The sequence below is a fragment of the Pipra filicauda genome, unplaced genomic scaffold, assembly GCF_003945595.2.
Source record: "Pipra filicauda isolate LSUMZ 115617 unplaced genomic scaffold, ASM394559v2 scaffold552_size545530_pilon, whole genome shotgun sequence".
Classification (NCBI taxonomy): domain Eukaryota; kingdom Metazoa; phylum Chordata; class Aves; order Passeriformes; family Pipridae; genus Pipra; species Pipra filicauda.
This window is the reverse complement of record NW_024104701.1, coordinates 205,300-229,074: the sequence shown is the minus strand read 5'-3', so window position 1 is coordinate 229,074 and position 23,775 is coordinate 205,300. Positions and strand designations below refer to the sequence as shown.

Below are 23,775 nucleotides of genomic sequence, written 5' to 3'. Positions count from 1 at the left end.
CTGTGGTAAAGTTGCCTCCAACATAAAGGGAATTTGATTGAATTTGGATGAAACTGGTAAAAAAAAAAAAAAAGGGATGTTGTTGGGCTGAATATCCCAATTTCCTTTTTCCAAAAGAAGTTTTGAAGAAGAAATGAATAATTTTAAAGGAAGAACTTCCTTGCTGGGGCCAATCATTGTCCAAGAAGTTTTTGCTGCTCATAATCCGAACGTAACCAAGTCACAGAACAAAATCAGGGTGTAAACAAGTTACTCCTGCTCTTTACAGGGGATCATTTTGCCTGTAATTTTGTGACATAAAATAATCAAATCAACCTGTTTTCAATTAGTCTATTTTAGTATTATCCAGTGGAGTTAGTACAGCCCCACGAGAAGAAGAGAAGATATTTATAGAAGAAAATAATTTGTAAGTACCATCATTTATCTCTTTTTTTTTTTTTAACTGCCCAAACTCCAGAGTGATGGAGAAGAATCACTTTATAAACACCAAGTCTGGGTTAACTTTCTTTTTTTTATTATTGTTTTTAAGATACACAGATTTTACAAATGAACCATTTTTAATCCCAGAATATCTCCAGAAGCAACTGGAGGAATTTGAAGCTCTCTATGAAGTTTCAAATAGTAACAGTTATAATAATCCAGATCCAATCTCTGAGAGTTTATATGAGTAAGTATTAATTTCTGTACTCAGCAAATTCAAGGGTTTTATTTTACATCATAATTTTTATCATTTATTGCATTAAGTCCATACTTTGGGAGGTCTGGTGTATGTCCATAAAGGTGTGGACTAATACACTGAAATACAAGTTTAGAATGAAATTTAAAAAACTTGGATTAAAAATAACAATTTTTAAATTTTTTTTTTCAGGTATTTCACTCAAATCTTGGACGAACATGGCCCTCTGGAAATTAATAATAAATTACTAGTTGGGGAATATGAAAATTTCCCTGAAGAAACACGAAAGGTCGTGGAGGATCAGGGTGGCCTGGAATCTTTCCTTCTGAAATCCCTTCGTTTCATTATGGTGGATAATCTTATTTGCTTAAAGAAGCACTCGGTCTTCTTTGAGGGAAATACAAACAGAAGTGAAAATTATATAGATGGGAATGTGCAAGGGAATCATTCCCAGAAAAACCTCCGGTTAAATCCAGATGCTGAGGAATTCAAGCCCCAGTCCTACCCTGTTCAACCCCATATACCACCATCACCTGACTTAAGTTATGAGACTCTACAATATTTGCCCTATTCCTTCCCTGCTTCCTGGAGATCCAGGAATTCCTTGCAAAGCCAGAGTATCGATTCCATGGAAAACAAGTCGTCGTTTGCAGACGTTTTACTAAAAAACCTGGATTCTACAAGTCCCATATTTTTGCCTCAGACTTCCTGGGGTTACCAATATGGAAGGATATTGCCTGTGCCTTCTCCAGTGCCTGTCCTGCCACATGTTGCCAGGCAGCCTGGTTATATCTATGCTGACCCTGCAGCTCCTCAGGATAATCAGGAATCAGCAATTCCAGTCAGAAAATACGTCCGTGATAATTTCATCCCAACTGAAATCCAAACGTGTGAAGACCCCTGTGGCCAATTGGAGAACTCGGATAAAGAGAATTTGGCTGCTCCAGGTAGTTCAGATGAAGCTGAAAATGGTAAACAGGTTATTAAGGTGGAAAAAGGAAGCAAAAGTAAACCTGGAATGAAGAGCAACCCCCATATAAGGATGGTGGCTGTTCAGGTAAGAAATGAAAATGGGATAATTGAGAGCTTTTTAGGCCACTGAGAAGATCTGAGGGTTGGAACAGCTCTGCTGGGAGGAAAGGCTGGGAGAGCTGGGATTGTTCAACCTGGAGAAGGGAAGCTTTGGGGTGACCTGATTGTGGCCTTGCAGGGCCTGAAGGAGCTCCAGGAAAGATGGAGAGAGACTATTTCCAAGGGCTGGAGGGACAGGACAAGAGGGAATGGCTTCAAACTGATAGAGAACAGGGTTAGATGGGATATTGGGAAGGAATTCTTCCCTGTGAGGGTGGGGAGGGTCTGGGACAGAATTCCCAGAGAAGCTGTGGCTGCCCCTGGATCCCTGCAAGTGTCCAAGGCCAGGTTGGATGGGGCTTGGAGCAACCTGGGCTGGTGGAAGGTGTCCCTGCCCATGGCAGGGGGTTGGAATGAGTTGATCCTTTAAGTTCCCTTCCAATTTAAACCATCCTATGATGCCTTATAACTTCCAGTTTAAGCTGCTGCCACTTTCTACGACTACTCTTGTTTTTAATTTGTAATTCTTTGAAGAGCTGCTGACTGAAGTTTGTTCTGCCTCAAGTTTGTGCAGAAGTTTTGACTGGGCACCAGAGGAGGGAGCTGGGGCACAATTAGTTTCAGCTTTGCTTTAGAGATGAAGGAAAGTCCTTCTGTGTTGTCATTTTTCCTTTTGTAGTTCAGTGATTTGTTTTCACTTTTACAACACTTGTGCAATTTAACAGTTGCTGGCTGATGCTTTCCTTCTGGTTTCACAGTAGTGGCCCAGGTTTTAGGGTCAGTTCAGGGGGAAACTCCATCATGTTTTCTGAGAGGCCCCTCCAGGGCTGTGTCCAGGTCTGGAACCTCATGGAAGAGAGACCTGGAGGGGCTGGAGCGTGTGCAGGGAAGGGAACGGAGCTGGGAAGGGGCTGGAGCAGCAGGAGCAGCTGAGGGAGCTGGGGGGGCTCAACCTGGAGCAAAGGAGGCTCAGGGGGGACCTTCTGGCTCTGCAACTCCCTGACAGGAGGGGGGAGCTGGGGGGGGTCGGGCTCTGCTGCCAGGGAACAAGGGACAGGAGGAGAGGGAACGGCCTCCAGCTGTGCCAGGGGAGGCTCAGGTGGGACATTGGGAGGAATTTCTCCACAGAAAAGGTTGTCAAGCATTGGCAGGGGCTGCCCAGGGAGGCGGTGGAGTCCCCATCCCTGAGGGATTTAAAGCTGTGTGGACGTGGCACTTGGGGACAGGGGTCAGTGGTGCCTTGGCAGTGCTGAGTTAACAGTTGGACTTGATGATCTTAAAGCTCTTTTCCAGCCTAAACAATTCCATGATTTTAAGCTTATCTGACCACAATTTTTAACAGCCTGTTAGAACAGGGACATCTTGAACTTCAGTTCTTTCATTAAGGTCTTTCAGTGGTGGAGCAAAACAGGGTCCTGGAGTCCCTTCTAAGCAGAGGCACTTCTGTGGCAGATCTTGAGTTTAGGACTCACAAAGCAGCTTCTCAGGGAGCTGTCAGACACTTCTTGCAAATATAAGTTTTCAGACAGTTAGGGCACAGCTGTGTTTGAAGACTCTCAGTATAAAGGCTTGTGGTCCATGAAATTAGGGAAAGATCAGACAGACAAGTACTTTCTTTACAGGTTGAAATCCCTTCCAGAAACGCTTTCACAACGTTTTTCTGCATTGTTTCACACCTGCTCAGTAAATCAGTTGGGTTTGTAAAGCTGTAGGTGAGCTACAAGAGCTCCAAACCAGAGCTGGCCTTGTAGTTGCATCTATAAACTGGAAAGCTTTTTAATTTACTCAAAATTTCTTGTATTTTAGGTCAATCAGGAAGTAGCTGATAGGGAAACCAACACTTTGCCTTTCCATCCATTTGAAAACCAACAAGTAAGTTACATCTTTGTATTTCTCATGAAGGAGGTTAAAGGAATGCCCAAAAAAATTTAGTAGTGAGAAGATAAAGTTCTCTGAAAATGGGATATTTTAAGAGGTATTTCTGTATTTTGGGTGGTTTGGTACTGTGTGGTTTGGCCTCTTTCTGCATTCTGTGATGTTCTTCATGGAAACTTCACACAGGCCCACAACAGGGAGGGGTTTGAGCTTTGTTCTGTATTTTAGGGAGATTGTATTTCCCTTCCAGAAATCTTGAGGCTTGACAAAAACACTCCATTTGGGCATGTAGACAGTTCAGAGTGGTGTTAGTGGCAGGTTTCTGTCTGTACCAGGAGATAAAAGTGAGAAAATGTGTCATTTAGGTTGGGTTTTGTCTCCTGATTTCTTTCCAGGGAGATATTCTGCGTGTGGAAAAGGAGCATCAGGTGCTGAAAGAACAACTGAAAGAGGCAGAGGAGAAATTTGAGCAGCTGCAGAGCCGAAGTTCGGAGGAAATCAGTGCTTTGGAAGAGCTCCTGAGGAAAAGCGTGGAAGAGACTGAGGTAAAACTTCCATCCTTGGATCAGGGTGTGGAATCCCCGTCCCTGGAAGTGTCCAAGGCCACGTTGGAGCAAGCTGGGATAGTGGAAGGAGTCTCAACCCGTGGCAGGGGGTGGAATGGGATGATAAAGGTCCCTTCCAACCCCAGTCTGTGATGGATCATAACACAACAACCCCCGGCAGCTCCAGGCTGGGCCAGAGGGGCTGGAGAGCAGCCAGGCAGGAAGGGAGCTGGGAGTGGGGATGGACAGGGAGCTGAACAGGAGCCAGAGTGTGCCCAGGGGGACAAGACGGCCAATGGATCCTGGCCTGGCTCAGGAACAGGGTGGCAGCAGGAGCAGGGAAGTGATTCTGCCCCTGGACTCAGCGCTGGTGAGGCCACCCCTGGAGTGCTGTGTCCAGTTCTTGCCCGCTCAAGCGCAGAAAGAGGGAGGGGGCGGGAGCAGGTTCCAGAGGATGAGCAACCGAGGGCTGGGGAAGGGACTGGAGGGAAAAGTGCCGGTGAGGAGAGGCTGAGGGAGCTGGGGGGGCTCAGCTGGAGAAGAAGGAGGCTCAGTGGAGACCTCCTCACGCTCTGCAACTCACTGACATAGCATGAGCCAGGGGGGGGTGGGTCTCTTTATCGGGCCAAGGCAACCATCAGCAAGACAAGAGGCGGGGTCTGCAGGCTGGGCCAGGGGGGGTTAGTTGGATAGAGAAGGAAGGCTTGCAGAGAGGGTGCTCAGCCATTGGAATGGGCTGCCCAGGGAAGTGGGGGATTCTCCATCCCTGGAGGTGTTTAAGGACAGACTGGATGTGGCATCAGTGCCATGGGCTGGGAACCACGGCGGGGTTGGATCAAGGGTTGGACTTGATGATCTCGGAGGTCCCTTCCAACCCAGCTGATTCTGTGATTCCATGATAAATATCCTCGTTCTGCTCGACCTTGCATCTGAATAAACCACTGCTTTTCAGAAACGAAGCTTTGTTTTCTGCTTTCAGGTCTCCCAGAATGAACTGGATTGGTTTCACCAGGACTCGGAAGCACAAGGGAAGAAATGGCAGCAGGAGAAAAAAGAGAACAGAGACAACTTAAAAGCACTGAGGAGCACGGCCAAAAAACACACAGACACCAACGAGAGGTACTGATTTTAAACACAGATTTACAGCAGTCTGACATTTGAAAGACATCAGGTATCTCTGACTTTTACAGATATATTTCATTTATTATATATCTAAACCTAACCCTTGGCTGGGTAAGTCAAGATGTCAGAGAGCCCTGAGGAGTTTGGTCCTTCAGTGCTGTTGTTTAATCTTTATTCTTTGGGCTGAATTTCTCTGGAAAAATCCATCAACCTGGTTTTTATATTAGTTGCTGATTTATTAGGAATATATTTAAATGTCCTTAGGATGGAATCATGGAATGGTTTGGGTTGGAAGGGACCTTAAAGCTCATCCAGTCCCAAGCCCCTGCCACGGGCAGGGACACCTTCCACCAGCCCAGGATCTTGCGCCAAGATCCAAACCTGGCCTTGGACACTTCCAGGGGTGGGAACACTGTAATATTTATGGCATCAAACAGTATCTAAAATATACAGATATTAAGATACAACAATATCTAAAGCACACAGGTTGTCACTGTGGCCACAGAGGAACCTGTTACACGTTTGCCAACGAACCTTTATCAGCACAAGTTTAATAAATGTTTCATTCCTGCAGGTATTTGAAGACCATTGACGACAAGGAAAAGCAATATAATGTATATTTAAATACATTTCTGGACACCAGGTAAAAAGTCTTGTACTTTTCTGCAATATTTCCATTTTTTCTGCTGATTTGTCAATATTGGAGTTTTCTGCTTCACTCTGGGTAAAGGCTCAGGGAGAAATAAGCACTTTAACCTGTATCTCTTACTCTAAGTTTGTTTAATTTACTTATCCTGAGTAAATATTAATATTTAGAATACTGGACATCTGTCTTTTCATCATACTCTCATATATTTCCCTTGATTACATGATACTGAGTAGAGAGAGTAGCTGTAGAAAACCTCTAAAATGGCATAAATTTTAAATACTGCTCTGCTGGAAATGTTACTCAAATATTTAACTTCTTTTTATTTCACAGTAATAAATTTGCTAATGAGAAAGTAAAATTGGAAGAGCTTATAAAAAAGAGTCAAGATGACTGCCAGGAGTGTGTGAAAAGAGCTGTTAAAGCAGAGGTACAAACCAAAAAAAAAAACCACCAAAACCCCTTAAAAACCTTTTGCTAGAGCTTGGATCATTTGTGCTCATTGGAGGTGGGGAAAGTGATAGCAAAAATGTTATTCCAATATTGATTAATGCTGTTCATTATGTTTTCCCACAAAACTTTGCAGGTCAAGGTGCATTATTATTATTATTATTATTATTATTATTATTATTATTATTATTATTATTATTGAATTAGTATTAAAAGTGCAGGAAATCTGGGACACAAATTATTGCCCCAAACAAAATTCAACTCTGATAATTGAGTCACATCCTTGTTTATGAAGAGATTCCATTTGGAATTAACCACAGAAACATTTAAAAACCTCCTTGTTTTAAGTTATTAATGAATATGTAGCTACTTCCTTATGCAGGTAAAACTCATGTATCAATATTTTTTCCAAACTAAGCTGTTTTATGCTGGAAATGCCTGGAATATTGAGAATATTGTGAACAATTCTCCCTTTCTTAGGAAGAGCTTGAAGGCTCTTGTTGGTCCACTCTAGTCTTCAACCTTGCAGTATTTAAAAGGCTGCCTTTTATACCTAAATATCTGTTTATTTGCATATAGATGTGTGTGTTTATGTGGGAGAAGCTGCAGAGGGAACTTTTTATCCTCCCCAAAGCCCTGGGATGTTCATTCCACTTGAAATTCCTCCCTGTAGGAACTGGGTGTGTTTGTGCTTTGTGTCGTCAAACTCCTGTTTCAGATTCTAATTAATTTCTAATTAAAATTTAGTTGGAGGGGGTTTTATCCCCTCGTGTTTGAGGTTTTTTTTAACACTTTTTTTTTTTTTTTTTAACTCTTTGGTTCCAGATCTCAGTATTCCAGAACTGGAAGGAAAGTGAAGTTTGGAAGCTCAGTGGCACCGTTGCCAAAGCAGAAGCAAATCTCAAGATGCTGAAGACACTGAGCAGGTACAGAGAGTTCACACCACAACTTTTAGTGCTCCTGGTTGTTAAATACAATTACAGAGTGTTTATTCACTATTATTATTGTTATTGTGATTAAATATTATAAAAATATTTATAATTATTATGATAATGTTTAAATATTATGAATGTATTTACATTTTTAACATTAAAATTATAATTTTTCCCCTGCTTTAGTATCACACATCTGGGGGATTTTTAAAACTAACTTTATATTTTTATTTTTTAAGAATATAAATTTTTAATATATAAAATATATAACAGATATTATATAATATATAAAAGATCTATAGTTTATGAAATATATATAATATATCTATATTATATATTGTACATAATATATTTATATATAGGATATATCTATATTATATATATTGTACATAATATATTTATATATAGGATATATCTATATTATATATATTGTACATAATATATTTATATATAAGATATATCTATATTATATATATTATACATACTTATATTTTTATACAATATATAAATAAAATATATTATATTTTATAAACATTATATATACATATATATGATATATAATATTTTTTATGTATTTTATATACATGAAATATATATGTAATATATATAACATATAAGAATATGAATTATAAATGTTTAATTTAACTCAGCTTGAGGAAAAGCTGCCTTTAACTCTTATGTTTCAGGCTGGCATCCCTCTGGGAGCAAAACTCACCTGTAATTTTGGGGTGTTTTTTAATAATATTTATCTTCATGTGACATAATTGAATAAAATAAAATATTTAGAGAAAATATGAAATTATAATATCCAAAGTACACAAGATTTGGGGTATTTAGTATTGCCCCATCCAAAATTCAGCTGGTCTTTGAGGCTCATCCTTCTCCCTGTTTTGTGTCTCAGCTGGGAAAGATCAGGCACCTGGGAACATTCCACTTATTCCCAGTTTTCCCTGGGAAAGAACTGAAGTGTGAACAGAAAATACTGGGCAGCCAAGGTTGTTTTCTTCCTTACAAGGACCTGATTTAGCCCTCGATGGCACCTTAAATTTAAGTCATGTTCCCTTTCCCTGTCCTTATGTTGCTGCAAAATCCTAAATTCCACGGTAGGAGTTCACTTCTGGGATTGGATGGAATCTGAACACCAAGAATTTAACTTTTTAACCCGAAATCCCTTAAAATCTTGAACTTAGTGATTAGTTGGTGAGGGAGAAACTTGTACAGACACCACTGGTCTTAAAGAAAAATAATGAGAATGTTGGAATTTAACTGCAAATCTTCAATATTTCAGTAGCTCAGCTTCAGCAGCACCTTTGTTGAAGGCACAGATTGATTCCTGGGAAACTTTTATTTCCAATGTAAAGAAACAGCTGGAAAAAGTAGAGGTAAGGCTTCCTTTCTCTTAGCAAGCTTTTAAGTTGAATTTTGGGAAATTAAAACAGAATAAATACCTTAAATAACTTTGCATTCCTTTTTTTTTTTTTAAACACCAAGTATTGACCTGGGATTTTTTTTTTTTTTTTTAATTACAGAAGAAAGACACAGTTTTAAATCCAGGTTATTTAAATAAATTTACAGTGAATATCTTCAATTTTACAAAGGCAAAAAAATCTGTCCTTTATCCACGTGTTTCAAAATTGGATCCCACCTTGTGCTTTAAAATTAGATCCCACATTAACAAGTCTGATCTCTTGGTTCTTTTAGATTTCTTTAGAAATTTGTGGAACTTTTCTTGTTTTGTTTTTTTTTTTTCTTTTTTTAAAAGTCTCTGGAAAAGTTCAAATGTAAAGTGTAAATGTGAAATGAAGAGGGATCTTTTAATTAAAGCTGAGGTGGAGGATGATGGTTTGTTTTCACTCTGCAGGCTGAGTATGAGGAGAAAATTGAGCTGGTGAAAAGTGGTGCCCAGATTTCCCTCACTAAGGTGGAAATTATGGATATTCCCTCTCCTCCCAGTGTCCTGGTGAGTATCTCACCTTTCATGGCACTTTTAAGTTCTTTCAGTTTGCTTTGAGAGGTTTTTAAGCTGTTTAAAGTTGAACTGAAGATGCTGCACTGATGGTTTTGCAAATCCTGGTTTTCCTGTCGAACCAAAATCATGGAATCACAGAAGCTTTGGGTCGGAAAGGACCTTAAAGATCATCTTGTTCCACTCCTTACCATGGGCAGGGACACCTTCCACTAGAACAGGTTGCTCCAGCCTGGCCTTGGACACTTCCAGGGATCCAGGGGCAGCCACAGCTTCTCTGGGCAACCTGTGCCAGGGCCTCACTGCCCCCACATCCAAGAATTCCTTCCCAATATCCCATCTAACCCTGCCTTCCTTCAGCTTAAGGCCATTCCCCCTTGTCCTGTCCCTCCAGCCCTTGTCCCAAGCCCCTCTCCAGCTCTCCTGGAGCCCCTTTAGGCCCTGGAAGGGGCTCTGAGGTCTCCCTGGAGCCTTCTCTACTCCAGGTTGAACAGCTCCAAAATCCATCAGGATAAACCCCATTACAGAGAATCCCAGAATCCCTGAGGCTGGAAAAGCCCTCCCAGCCCATGGATCCCCCCTGTGCCCAATGCCCACCTTGTGCCCCAGCCCAGAGCACTGAGTGCCACGGCCAGGCCTTCCTGGGACACCTCCAGGGCTGGGCACTCCAAACCCCCCTGGGCAGCCCCTGCCAAGACCTGACCACCCTTTCCAGGGAGAAATTCCTCCTGAGGAAATTGTTACACCAACGCGTGTGAGTGATTACAAACACCAAAATCAACTTCCAGCCACGTCTGGAGTCCAACCACTTATGGAAGTGCCTCTGGAATGAGCACAGCCCAGGGAAATGCTGCTCACAGACATTTTCTCATGGGCCAACAGTTCCACAAATGCTTTGCTCAAATCATGGCAGTTTCTTTTTAACCTTGTGATGGTCCTTTTTACATTTTATATGTATTTTCTCTCTGCAGAAAATCATGGGTTTTTCTCTTGTTTCTTCTGGGTATCATTTAGATTTTTTTCTCTTGTTTGTTCTGGGTATAATTTAGATTCAAGGCTCCGTTCTGATACTGTAAATTTGAGATTATTACTACACTTTCTCTGGATTTATACAAGTAATTGTTCCACTCCTTTTTTCCTACATACTTTTCCTTCCTCATTTATTTTTAGGTATCTCCTTTCTGCTTATTGTCACAGAGTATGTACATAACTTAATCACCACCAATTTCCAGGTTGGGAAAGAGCAACTTTTGAGCCTCTTGTTCTGCCTTTGGAATCTGGTTTTTTTTCTGCAGGAAGACCAGAATAACCTTTTAGAAGAGAAATCTGAAAGAAAATAGTCCTGAGGTCAAACAACTGCACTGATCTTAAGGAGTTCTTAAGATAAATTGACACCTTCCAGGTCCTTGGCACCACAAAATGTGTCATATTTAAAGCTGCAAATGCTCCAGAGTTCAACTCAAATTTGTTTTAGTCACTGTTTTTCCTGTGAAATGTGTTTTGTTTCCTAGACAATCCCAGCCAGACCTTTGGTCAGTGATCCAGCCATTGTCACCTATTCCTTGGCATCTGCACATCCCAGTTCACTTCCTGCATTTTCCAGTCCTGAAGGTCAAGGTCCAACACAACCATCCCTTCAAACCCAGGCTGGAGCTAAGGCAGCACATGCCACCACTGAGGCTTCTTCTGCAAGTGGTGGATCCATGAAAACACATCCCCAACCTCCAGAGGGATCATATTCCAATAAACTCCCGTCACCTCACCCATCAGGGATTTCTGGAAGTGCCACTCAGCCAACCCAGAACCACCAGGATGCCTCAGCTCTGCAACCAAGGCCTCCTGCACTTCCAAACAACAAAAAGCTTCCAAAAGCACTGGAAAATATTATTGCACGGCTCCAGAGTATATTCCCAAACTACAGCAGGTATTGGTTGGAATGAGTGGAATGTTTTAATGGGTGTGATAAGTCCTGCACAGCCAGGGATAAAGTACAACAGGGACTGGTTTTGTTCTGTTTCCAAGGGCCTGGAGTGACAGGACAAGGGGGAATGGTTCAAACTGACAGAGAGTAGGGTTAGATGGGATATTGGGAAGGAATTGTTCCCTGTGAGGGTGCTGAGGGGCTGGGATAGAATTCCCAGAGAAGTTGTGGCTGCCCCTGGATCCCTGGAAGTGTCCAAGGCCAGGTTGGAGCAACCTGTTCTAGTGGAAGGTGTCCCTATTATCTTTAAGGATGATCCCTTCCAACCCAACCACTCTGTGATTCTGATTATTGTTTAGGGTTTTTTTACAATAAAGGCAGATTCTGGTTACTGAGAGTTCCTGGAACAGGCACCTGCTCCAGTTTGTGGGAGAAGTTGGTGTTTTTAAGGCTCTTCTGCTGGGAATCAAACATGGAGCCTCCAGTGTCGTGTTACCAGTCATTGATCCTTGTTTTTCCTGTCCCTGCAGTTCAGATTTCACTGGTTTTATAAGAGAGGTGCAGAGAAGAAATGGGAACACCCTGTCAGGTCTGAGCTCGGATGAGGTTCTGAACCGAGTGACGGAGCTGATCCTGGACCAGCAGAGCCAGGTATGAGGGGGTGGAGCCGCTGCCTCTGCCTGGGAATCTTCTGACAGAGGGAACGGAGCAGCACAGCCCCAAACTACACAAAGTGCCCTTTGCCATCCAGCTCTACATACAAACTCACTCCAAATTCCCTTCTTTGTTCAGGCACCAACTTCAGCAGGGAGAGTCTCTGCTCCACCAGCCCCGACCGGAACACGGAGTCGGGAAGCGGGTGCAGAAGGAAATGCCCCCAGTCCCTCCAGAGCAGGACCTGCACCTAAAAACACCTCAAATAAAAACCCACGTCAGCCAAACCTCCAGCCCTGGGGGAATGTTGGAGCAATACCTAAAGCTAAATGGAAAAAGCAGGACAATGCAGTAAGTTCTCCTCTGTTCCAGTGAGGTCGTTGCCATGTGCTCCGTCCAAGACACGAAACAATCGGGGTATTGCTGGGGAAAAAAATAACTGGCTCGTTTATTTTGTGTACAAAAGCTTAAATAGACCTGGTTAAAGTTAGTAAACTAATTGACTGAGTGGAATTTGCTGATTAATTGCTGCTGGCTTTCCAATAACTGAGCGTTCCATGTGCAGGCCTCCAGCGAGGATCCCTGCACGATCTGTCACGATGAGCTGAGCAAAGACTCGTGTGAACTGGAGTGTGGGCATCATTTTCACAGAGAAGTAAGTTCTGGTCTTGTTTTCTGAACTCTCCATTTACCCCTCAGTGCTTAAACAACTGGGCACAATTTGCTTTTTTCCAGCCTTTGCACCCCAGACTCGCCCTGAGAGCCGGTTTTACCGTCTCAGAAAGCTTTAGGGCTTTTTTAAAGTAAAGTGATAATTCATCAGAGTGAATTTAAAGTGAGGCTTCAGAGATTAAATCTGGACTGTTTGCAACAGTTATGGACTGGGCTATCCCTACATTTGCCACCTGATAGTGGGACTTCATGGGAGTAAAAAAAGTCAGGATTATGTTAGAATAACTCCGTGTTCCTGTCGGTGACTTTTCCCCTTTGCCTTATTTCTTGACTGCTGATTTCTTCTGGCAGAATAAATGGATTAGAACTGGAGAACATTTTTCTAACCCCAGCCTTTGCCTCCTCCCTCTCTCCCTGCCCTTGCAGTGCATCAGAACGTGGCTCAAGGAACATTCCAGCACCTGCCCCATCTGCCGTGTCCACGCCCTCCTTCCCGAAGACTTCCCTGAGCTTCCTGCATGGAACAAGTGCACCTAGTCCTGGCTTTATTTCAACACTTTATAGCAATAATCATCATCATAATCATCATAATCACATGCAAAGTGGCTGCAGAGTAACCCCAGAGCTGAGGGACAGCACCAGGCCCCTGGTTTTATTGGCAGTGGTGACAGAGCTCAGGCTGAGTTGGGATTTAACACTTGGCATTAAGGCCCAGACTCCAAGATCCAGCACTTTTCCTGGTTGCTGCCTGAACGTGAGAAGCTGATGTGGTTCAGGGCTGGCAGCACACAAAACTGGCCTTTGTTTGATTTTTTTTTAATTTAATTGAAAAGTAGCAAATCTATTTTATCTGGAAGGCCAGAGCATAATTCCTGTAAAGAGGGAGTTTTCCCTCAGGTTTATTCCACACTGCAACCAAATTCCAATATCAAACAAGCAGGAGACCCAAATGCAGAACTGGAAGAGCCAAGATATTCCCTTCCTCTGGCATCAGCAATTCCAGTTGAACTGCAGGATTCCAGTCAGGCCCTTTGGAGTGCAGTTCATCCCTGCAGCTCCTCTCTCTGCATAAAATTGTTTAAATACTGACTTTTAGTAATTTATTGAAGCAAGAATTTTAAAGTGTTCATGTGAATGGAGCTGGAATACAGTGGATCCATTCTTTAACGGATTCTTTAATTCAAACCCTCAAAATAGGGTTTGAATTCCCCCCCACTGTTGAAGAGCTGATCTGTTTAAATGGGAATGACAGGATTTTTATTTTGGCTAAAGCAACATCTGTATTTTGTGCAGGAACTGGTCACCAGTGAGGGGCAGAATTTAAACAGCTCCAAGAATGGTTTTCCCACTGCCTTCAGAGTCTGAGCTTGCCAGAGCACCTTCAGCACTGTCACATTTGCCTCCAAGAGCCAAAAAATGAGGAGTAGAGACTGAAAATCTCAAACTGAAAATCAAATGTGGCTGTTGTCTGAATCCAGGCAGCATTAACTGGATTATGAGCTCATTAGCTAATTCTAGGGATCACTTGTTCCCCCCAGTGATAAATATCCTCCAGCTGAAGTTTTAAACTACTCTGTGATTAATCAGTGTATGAATTGGCACTTGAATAAGAAATTAAAATTACTGCTGCAGCTCATGCAGGGTTGGGGTGTGTGTAATATTTCTGCTAAGTCTGAGTTATGGGTGAGTAAATAATTCCATGGAGCTGAAGCACCTTGGAGCCTGAGGAATTCCAGCACTTGCCTCCTTTTCACCTTCCAGTATTTTTGGGGGGTTGCAGCCTCCCTAATCCAGGTGCTGGGGCTGCTCTTTCCACATCCCCTGGGACAACAGGAGTTGGAAGAGCTGCTCTGGGGACTACAAAGAGTGGCTTCCACTTCCCAAAAATCACCCTGTACCATCCCCTGGTCTTAAAGAAAAGTGTGAGGTTTTATTAAATAGCATTTTCCCCCCCCAATAAGAGACTGAAATAAAAATTCCAGCTGTTGCTCCCTAAAACACCAGGGCCAGCCCTGGAATGACACTGTCCTGCTTGGCAAAGCTGCTGGATAAAGCCAAAGGAAATGACTTTGGGGCACTTTTCTTAATTCTGCCTTTTCAGGAGCTCACTTTTACACTTCCAATTCCCATAATACTTTATACCTGAGCCTGCCTCTACCCCACAGGGAAGAGTCATGGAAAAATTCACAATTAAAATCAACTTGTGGCTGTTCCATTAAAACAACCCCAAAATCCACAACCTGTTTGTGTTGGGAAGGTTCTTCCTTGCCTATAAAGTTCCTTTAAGCTGCACAGTTACAAACAGGTGAATTTATTCCTCCAACACAGACTCATGTTCCCAATTTGACCAAAATTTCCTCGGTGTTACTTCACTTCTTTCACACTGATCCCACAGCAGCACCTTCCTTTTTTATCCCTTCAAAGACCCTATTTATCATTATATCACAATTCCCAGTATGGATATAACAGGATTCAACAGGTTTAAGGGGTCTTCAAAGGGTTTTGGAACAAATATGATGGAATTAAATAAGGAGAGAAACTTCCTACGTACTTACACACCAGTTGCAGAAAGCTGCAAAATCATTCCTTCAGGATTTGCCTGAGGAAAAGTGGGGATAATGTGGTTGTTGAAGGCAGAAGGATCCCTGCCAAGGCTGCCTGGATTGGGAAGTCCAGGTGGGCTCTCTGGGAAAGATGACCAGAGAACTGAGAGCACAAAAGGACCCACAGGGAGTGAGGTGGCTCCAGCTGGAATCAGGCATGGATAAAGTTTCACTTTTCCTCTGAAGAATTTGGGCCTTTTCCAGGAAGTCCTTCCCTGGGTCTTTACATCCTGCAGAGCTTCAGTGGGAAGTTCTCAGTGATGAGATGGTCGTCGTGCAGGAGGACCACGATGTTCACCTCAAACTCTGGGAGAAGGGGAAAAGAAAAGGGAGAATTCCATGGAAAACTGGATCCTGCCAGCAGGATAAAGGGCAGGAAGGAGCTCCTGCTCTCACACAGGGCACTGCCCCCCAGGCAGAACCTGATCCCACACCTTGGACCCTTCCTAGAGAATTCCTGCCTCGTTCTAATCTTTGGGATTCCTCTGGATTCAGTTGTCAGAGATAAACTGTGACACAAAAGTCTTTTGGACAACAGAGTTCACATGTCAAGGAGCAAAATGTTTTGGGAGAGACACCTAAACATGGTGTTTAGAAGCAGGGAAGTGGGAGAATCCCAGGAGAGATTCCTGCCCTGTTGCCAGCATTTAACAGCCTCGGGAAATGAAACTGGACTACAACAGATCTGCAAACTATGGAATAAGAATTCCAGAAGAAAATCTACTCTTTACATACTATATGCTGTCATTCAAAGCCAAAATCAGATCAATAATCCCAAATGGAGACAAGACAAAGCCAGGCAGAGCTAATAAATGAAGGGAAGCAGAAATCAAAATAAACTGAAAATAACTGCCCTTTTTTTAGAGTCTTTGTAACTATATTAAGATACTTCTTATAAATAAAAGTAGCTCCCACACTAACAATTTAAATTGCTATTCAAGAGCTAAAAATGGCAAAAAAATAAGTAAAAATATTATTTTGGGGAAAATCACTGCACACAGATTCTGTACCAAGATTCCAACAGGGTGGAGGGAAGAAATACAAACTAGCCAAGTGATTCTTGCAGTAATTGTTTGAGCAAGTGAGGAAAATCCTCATTTTCTTAAGAAAAATGCTGGATTTTGGCCACAATCAGCAGGGGAGGAGCAGGTGGTGTAGGTTAAGAAAAGCAAAGTCACAGCCAGACCAAGGGCTTCCAGCAGGAAGAGTGGGAAACAAAACAGAGAGGAAATGGAAAGAGGGGGCTCTCACTGCTGAGGAAAAGAGGGAATTTTATTCTTGGATTATTATTCAAGTGTTTAATTACGTGCAACTTTTAGCAGGGGAAAAAAATGACCTGCATTCCACTGTTTCTCCTGTCCCTTTATCATGGAATTCTGTTAGTCAGAAGTAGTTTAATGGTTGCTCAGGGGTTTCTATTGGAAATGTTTGGGCTGTATTTTCCCAATCTGTGACATCCTCTTCAGGAAGCCTCTCCAGGGAAACACCAGGATGTGTTTCCAGGACCAGGATGTCCCTGGTCCTTCCCGCAGCACCGGATTTATCCCGTTACCTGCCAGAAGCTGAAGGAAAACTAGAAACTCATCCCTGATGGAAAACAAAAAATGCCTCCAGAGCATCAAGTGCCACACACTCACCAACTTTGAAGTTGGTTGTTTCCAGGGTGGGGCAGGTGAAGAGCCTGGGGAACACCATGTAGATGGGGATGGGGAGGCCCCTGCAGACGTCGCCGTCGGCGATCTGGATGTTCTGGATCTCCGTGGCATCCCGGGCATAACCTTCAGCACAGCCTGGGGAAGGAGCAGGGAGGCACAGGGAGAGCAGGGAAAGGGGAAGAGGTGAGAGAAAGCAGCAAAGATACACTGGGATTGGGGGCAAAAACTTTTGAGCTGCAAGTTAAGGATCACGGAGTTATTTAAATGAACTGGAATTAATTAAATTCCACCCGAAGCGCAAACCGTCGTTTTGAAGGTCTTTTTAATGCTCTCTGGCTTGTCACAATATTCCAAATTGAAGGTGAACAAGCACAGGTAATTCCTGGGGGCTGTTCCCCACGTTTTCCACGGACAGGGACACTCACCACAGGTCTCCACTCTGACCAGCTGCAGCTCGATGCTCTTCACGGCGGCCTCGGCGCTTTCCACCACCAGCTCCCCCGTCAGGGGCTGGGTGATCACACAGTTGGTGGAATTGAGGTGCCCTCTGATCAGGAATTTGGGGAGGGAGGCTCTCTGGAAAAGAAGGAATCACAAGGATATTCTGAGCTGGAAGGGGCCCACAAGGATCACCCAGGCCAACTCTTAAGGAAGAGACACTGCTGGAAGAGCAGACTAAGGAAAAAAAACACCCTACAGAGGATTATCCAAATGTGAAGGAAATGCCCCAAAGTTCCAAGGTTAAGAACTCAGGAGTTCAGAAAGGAGCTTCAATAACTTTTTCAATCTGTATCCTTACCCATCTGCATTAGGGCATCTCCACAATCCTCTCCCTTGCCAGGCATCCTTCCTGCCCATTCCATCCACCCAAGGGATGGACTTTTCCCGGGATGAACTGACAGCACTTGGCCATTACAATTCATCCAGGAGTTGGAACCTCATGGTGAAGGAGGGAGACTGGCAGGAACAGAATCCCAGAGTGGTTTGGGTTGGGAGAGACCTTAAAGCCCATCCAGTGCCACCCCCTGCCATGGGCAGGGACACCTTCCACTATTCCAGGTTGTTACAAGCCCTGTCCAACCTGGCCTTGGGCACTTCCAGGGATCCAGGGGCAGCCACAGCTTCTCTGGGAATTCTATCCCAGCCCCTCCCCACCCTCACAGTCAAGAATTTCTTCCCAATATCCCACCTAATCCTGCCCTCCTTCAGGCTTCCCAAAGCCAGGCAAGGATGTAAAAAAATGGCACAACCAAGGACCAAAATACACATTTTTAAGGGCTTTTGGCTATCCATGGTATAAAATGTTTTCCTTGGCTCCACTGCCTCCTTTCACTCAGGAAAAGGATACAAATATCCAGTGGTTACTGAACAAAATTCCACCTTGAATTGGTCACCATGATGTGAAAGATGAGGCAGAATCACTTTATTGCTTAGAAAAGTGAGAAAGAAGGGGGTAAAAAGAGCTGATTATCTGCAGGGCAGCATTTAATCATTCCCCTGGTCTCACTCAGAATCACACAAACATTACATTTAAAATAAGAGAACAGCAAATCCTTTTACCTCTTTAACATTTTGCAGAGTTTCAGGAGTGATTGTGAAGTCCACGGGGCTGGGCAGCAGCTTCCCCTTCTGTGACTGCAAGGAAGGACAGAGTTAAACTGGGAGCTCTGATCCACAAAACATCCAGAGAAGATTAAAAACCACAACACTTGGCTGCTCCAAACCAGCTGGAAAAGCAGGAATACACTCTCTAAAGCAGGAATACACTCCCTATCTGAAGCATAAAGTGTGTTAGAGGGAAAAAAAATTAAATTCCACGTTTTTTAATGTATAAATAATTTCATTTTACACGTCCCTGGAAATGTTTCCTTTCATTATTAAATTTGGGCAGGGCCAATGAGTTGTATAAACTCTCCCTCCCTCTCCTTATTCCCCACCAATGGGCTGGACTGGAATTCTTTGTTAGGATCTGCCCTCACTCCTTAAGAATTCCAAATAGCTGCTGCTGCCCAGCTGCAAGATGGAAGAGATTAGCAAAAGATTGGCTGTGTTTGCCCAAAATGACAAATTCTGGCAGAGGAGAAGCTTAAGGGAAATGGTGCATTGAGCACTGACAGTGAGAATTATATGTTCAGTAAAACCTCATTAATTCCCCCTGACTGAGAGATTCATGATTTACTGACTTGTGATCTCAGAAGTGCTGTAGTGAGAACAAGAAATAAAACCAGGAAAACTGCAGGATATGTAATTTTTCACTGTTTTGACAAGTGTGGCTCACTTATAATGTAATAATGGACCAATAAAATGTAGCATAATGTATTTTAGGAAATAATGAAATCTTACCATAAACTTGTTTATGACACCAAACTAAATCTTTTAGAAAGGCATTACAGAGCTAAAATAACATATTTCCACCACTGGTCACAAGTAAAACAAAAGATTCTTATATTCACTGTCCTGTTGGAGTTCAAAGGAATGATACAAACAGGATGTTCCAGCAAGTTTTATATGGAACAAGAGGTGTTTAATTAGGTCTGTACTGTCCTGACCTGCTCTGGACAGGCACAAATCAACATAAACCAGACCCAAATCTGATACAGGAACTTCAAACAACCAGCAAAACATTTCCTGGGAGACAGTCAGACCTCATCCTACAAGGATTAGGTATTAGGGACAATTAGGGACCACAGAGTGGTCAGGCCTTGGAATAAACATCCCAGGGAGGTGGTGGAGTGGCTGATTCTGGAAGTGTTTTAGGATGTGGCCCTTGGGGTCATGGATTAGGGGTGATTCTGGTGGGACTGGATGTTCCTGAAGGTCTCTTCTTCCAGCCTTGATCCTGGGAGTCAGGGCTCTAAATCATAACTACTCCTCTGAAGAACAGAAATCAGGAATTTTTCTCTTCCCCACCAAACCCCCGTTTCTAGGACAGGCACTGTGGGGGCCTCCAACCTTTGGCTGAGAACTCCTGAGGTAATTTGAAACAGTGTTCAGAAGAATGACATCATATTTATCCAACCCCCCCATTGTTCCTGAACTGAGAGCATGAATAAGAGAATAAACTCAGGGCAGTGTAAAACCATCTTAAAATCCAAATCCTCTCTGTCCTGTTTTCTTTAAAATCAAAAGAAATGGGTTGTTCTCACCAGAACTGTCAGCTCAGCTCTTTGGGGTGGGTTTGTTTTGGGGTTTGCTTCCTTCACTCAGATATTTTGGACAGTGCTCTCCTGTGCAGAGCCAAGAGCTGGATTTGATGATCCTTGTGTGTCCTTCCTAACTCAGGATATTCCCTGATTTTACACTCCTACGATCCCACGTGTCACTACTACAAATTCCATGGGTTTACTTGGTTTTCTAACCTTCTAAACTTCACTTAAAGTGGAGGAAAAAACCCCTAAATCTCACTTACCAGGGAGTGGACAATGAATTCACAAGTCTTAGTCAGGTCCTTTGCCAGCAGAGACCGTCTCATGTCACACCTCAGGGTGTACTGGTGGGAATGGGATGACACAGGGAAAAGAAGAGCTTTAATTCAGATTTATTCTCTCTCCAGTTCAGATTTATTCTCCCTCTTTCAACTTTTCATCCTTCTGTTGCCTCTGTGCAGAATGTTGCTGCTGTTACCTCCAGCTCAGGGTGATTATGGAATTGCTTTTCCCTCCCTCTCCTCTGGATAAGGGATTATTGACACAATGTATTCACAGCCCTCCTAATTTTAAATTTATTGCAAGGGTTGAGCTTAGGTGGGAACAGTTCTGTGGGTATTTAATGGGGAACTGTCTTTAACCACACAGCTGAGCTTAAAGTTTGCAGTGAAATCAGGCAATGAGGTTAATTTGCTGCCAAATTCCTCCCCTAAAAATGGGAGCCATAAACCAGCCAGCTGAAAATAGTTATCCCAGTAATCCCACACTTCAGCATCTCTAACAAAGCCTCTGAGTGTCCTTACAGGACAGGGAATTTGTTGGGATGGGGGGTTTGTTGTGGCTTGGTTTGAATTCCTTCTTTCCAGATGAGGAACTGGCAAAAAGAGGTGCCCTCAGAGCAGGGATTTGGCTTCCTCACTTCTCCTTCATGGCCCCAAACTTGCCCATCAGTGGATAATTAAAAGGTCTCTGCATGAGAACAGAGACTTGAACCCACAACTAATCCCTAAATCAAAAAAGAGAGGCTTAATTAAACTGCCCAGGCCTTGCACAGAGGTTTAGGAAGTGTCTCTTAACCAGCACCTCAGTGTTACATTTTCCTCTTCAGGAGAGCAGGACTCAAAAGTTTGGCTGAAATCTGAATTATTCATTTTTTAAATTGCATTTTATCCTCCAGCTTGTCAAGAGAAGCTACACAGAGGAGAGAGGGAATGACAGAACAAACCAAATATTCCCCATTAAAGAGCACCTTAAACCAACTGCTGCTGATCACAGCAAGTTATTTGGGATATGGGGAGCAACTGAACCAGTTCTGCACCATTTCTGACAGACCCACCACAAACAACAAATGTTCCAAAAACTGAAAAAATAGATGGGAAGTCCTTAAAAAAAAAGACAAAAAAACAAGGGATTTTTTTTTTTCTTTTAGTTACTTCTGACAGGCTGATTGGGGGTGGTGTAGTTAGGTTGTTTTTTTAATTCCACACTGTAATAAAAGAATTAATTGTCTAACACAATATTTACCTTCAAGAGACGGGTGAGGAAAGGCTTTCCCTCAAAAATAAAAGCAAAACAACCCCCCCAAAAAATCCCTAAAACCAACCAACCCACTTATGGTACAACAATTTTTAACCAAAAATTTTAACTAAAAATTTTAACAAAAATTTTAACAAAAATTTTAACAAAAATTTTAACAAAAATTTTAACCAAAAAAGGTCCAATCTCAAACTTGTGGTGGTTCCACAAGATTCTGTCAACAGCACAAACCCCACACAGCTTTGGGCAGGGAATGTTATTCCTCATGGGAAAGCAAACAATCCCTGGTCTGGAAGCTGCCACGAGCTCTCAACACTTTGGTTTGAGTTTTCCTGGTGAGATTACACATTTATTTTGAACAAACCCACACTGGGTGCAGCTGTTTTGCAGGAAGGGGAGGGACACAGTTGTCTCCAACACAAGGAGGGATCAGATACAGGATGTCAGAGTTGTGACAAGGTCCAGAACACCTTCTTTGGGCCATCATTCCTTAAAGGTTTACAGGATGATGATGTGGAAGGCTCAGTCTTCCAACTGAGAAAACACTCTGCACTGTGAAAACTTCCACCCCCAAACTTTATCCTCAATTCCCATGGATTAAGAGATGCTTTAGAACAGGTTCTGCAGCTGAAAGGGCAGATTTTTATGGAGAGAAGCTCACCTGGATGTTAACAAACACACCATGGTATGTCTCATACAGGACTTTGTTCCCCTTCATGTGCAGTGGGAATTCAAAGGGAATTTCTGTCTTGCCACTGGGAAGCTTCCCTGGTTTTACCATTTCAATAGTGCTGTTAATAATCTGAATAGGCTGCAAAGAGAAATAGTAGGGAAGTTTAGGTTGAAACACAGAACCAACAACATCCACTAAACTCTAACAGACTTCCTGGTTTTCCAGAATCTCAGGTACCTCTTCACAACACACAGTGCTGGGATATTTCTTTACAATGAAAAGAAATATTAATATTTTCCTCAGGACAACCATTTGTGATCTGTTTTATGGCTGCATCACACTAATGACCAGAGATATCCAGGGAGCTCCATCAGCAGCGTCTCCAGCACTCTGGAAAGTGGAGTTTTGCTTGGAGGTGACACTTCTTTTCCCTCTGGAATTTTATCATTATTTTCCCCAACATGAGAAAGATGTGGGGGTGTTGGAACAAGCCCAGAGGAGCCCACTAAGTTGATCCAAGGGCTGGAGCAACTCTGCTCTGGAGCCAGGCTGGGAGAGCTGGGGGTGTTCACCTGGGGAAGAGAAGGCTCCAGGGAGAGCTGAGAGCCCCTTCCAGGGCCTAAAGGGGCTCCAAGAGAGCTGGAGAGGGACTGGGAACAAGGGATGGAGGGACAGGACAAGGGGGAATGGCTTTCACTGCCAGAGGGCAGGGTTAGATGGGATATTGGGAAGAAATTCTGTGAGGGTGGTGGTTGCCCAGAGAAGCTGTGACTGCCCCTGGATCCCTGGAAGTGTCCAAGGCCAGGTTGGATGGGGCTTGGAGCAACCTGGGCTAGTGGAAGGTGTCCCTGCCCATGGCAGGGGATGGAACTGGTTGATCTTTAAGGTCCCTTCCAACCCAAACCATCCTGTGATTCTGGGATCTCCAGCTAATGCTGAGCTTTCCTTCATTTCCATTTCCCTGCTTTCCCCTTCATTTCCATGCCATGAAATCCTTTGACCACCTGAGAGCCATTAAGGAAAGATTTCCTCTGGGAAGAGAGACAGAGTTTTTGTGCTGAAAACATCAAGCTGTGCAGGTCTTACCTTGACAGAGTTGTAGAAAGCCTCAAACACCCCCACACTTTTGGCACTGAGCTGCAGATTTACTGACCCCTCCATGGTTAAGGAGATTCCCTGGTGCTGGACTGTGTCCTTGCTTGTGATGACCACAACTCCAGAAAGAACTTCCTGATGGAAAAGAAGACAACATGAAAACATTTGTTTAAATCCACTTTTTCCAGAGCTGTTGGCCAGACAGTGTGTAACTGATCTTCAAACTCGAGGAAACTGTTCCCAAAGAACGGTGTAACCTCGTCAGGAGACACAAAGAGTGATGATAAAGGAATGTAGGGAGAGAGCTCTGCACTTCTGGCTTGTTTTCCTTAAAAATATCATCCTCCTCTTTACAGAAGAGCTTCAACTTCTTCCCAAAGTTTCAAGATCTTCCTCTGCAGGAAGATGAAAAACACCCCCATCAACAACAATTGGGTCAGTTGGCAACAGACAAGTTCCATTCCATGAGTTAGAATAAACTTCCAGGAGGAATTGTCCCATGGGAAGTGGGATGGACAGCCATGGGAGAGGGAAGGG

The 23,775-nt window shown here is 43.2% G+C and overlaps 2 protein-coding genes across 3 annotated transcripts in view; one reads left to right on the top strand and one right to left on the bottom strand.

Annotated features, from left to right (window-relative positions):
* TTC3 (tetratricopeptide repeat domain 3) overlaps window positions 1-14,170 on the top strand; it is a 51,408-nt gene extending 37,238 nt beyond the window's left edge. The window contains exons 28-43 of the mRNA XM_039387317.1: window positions 330-406; window positions 530-667; window positions 869-1,733; window positions 3,554-3,619; window positions 4,018-4,167; window positions 5,147-5,286; window positions 5,864-5,932; window positions 6,269-6,365; window positions 7,211-7,311; window positions 8,606-8,699; window positions 9,179-9,277; window positions 10,795-11,207; window positions 11,735-11,855; window positions 11,997-12,209; window positions 12,424-12,513; window positions 12,957-14,170. Of these exons, the coding sequence (XP_039243251.1) occupies window positions 330-406; window positions 530-667; window positions 869-1,733; window positions 3,554-3,619; window positions 4,018-4,167; window positions 5,147-5,286; window positions 5,864-5,932; window positions 6,269-6,365; window positions 7,211-7,311; window positions 8,606-8,699; window positions 9,179-9,277; window positions 10,795-11,207; window positions 11,735-11,855; window positions 11,997-12,209; window positions 12,424-12,513; window positions 12,957-13,067 (2,844 nt within the window). The 3' untranslated portion in view covers window positions 13,068-14,170. The remainder of the gene's footprint in view (window positions 1-329; window positions 407-529; window positions 668-868; window positions 1,734-3,553; window positions 3,620-4,017; window positions 4,168-5,146; window positions 5,287-5,863; window positions 5,933-6,268; window positions 6,366-7,210; window positions 7,312-8,605; window positions 8,700-9,178; window positions 9,278-10,794; window positions 11,208-11,734; window positions 11,856-11,996; window positions 12,210-12,423; window positions 12,514-12,956) is intronic.
* VPS26C (VPS26 endosomal protein sorting factor C) overlaps window positions 12,277-23,775 on the bottom strand; it is a 22,451-nt gene continuing 10,952 nt past the window's right edge. For both annotated transcript variants that reach the window (XM_039387315.1, XM_027730055.2), the window contains exons 2-8: window positions 23,230-23,373; window positions 22,132-22,281; window positions 20,198-20,278; window positions 18,349-18,423; window positions 17,214-17,364; window positions 16,771-16,923; window positions 12,277-15,439 (exon numbers count right to left, since the gene is read on the bottom strand). In XM_039387315.1, coding sequence (XP_039243249.1) covers window positions 15,357-15,439; window positions 16,771-16,923; window positions 17,214-17,364; window positions 18,349-18,423; window positions 20,198-20,278; window positions 22,132-22,281; window positions 23,230-23,373 — 837 coding nt within the window. In that variant the 3' untranslated portion in view covers window positions 12,277-15,356. The remainder of the gene's footprint in view (window positions 15,440-16,770; window positions 16,924-17,213; window positions 17,365-18,348; window positions 18,424-20,197; window positions 20,279-22,131; window positions 22,282-23,229; window positions 23,374-23,775) is intronic.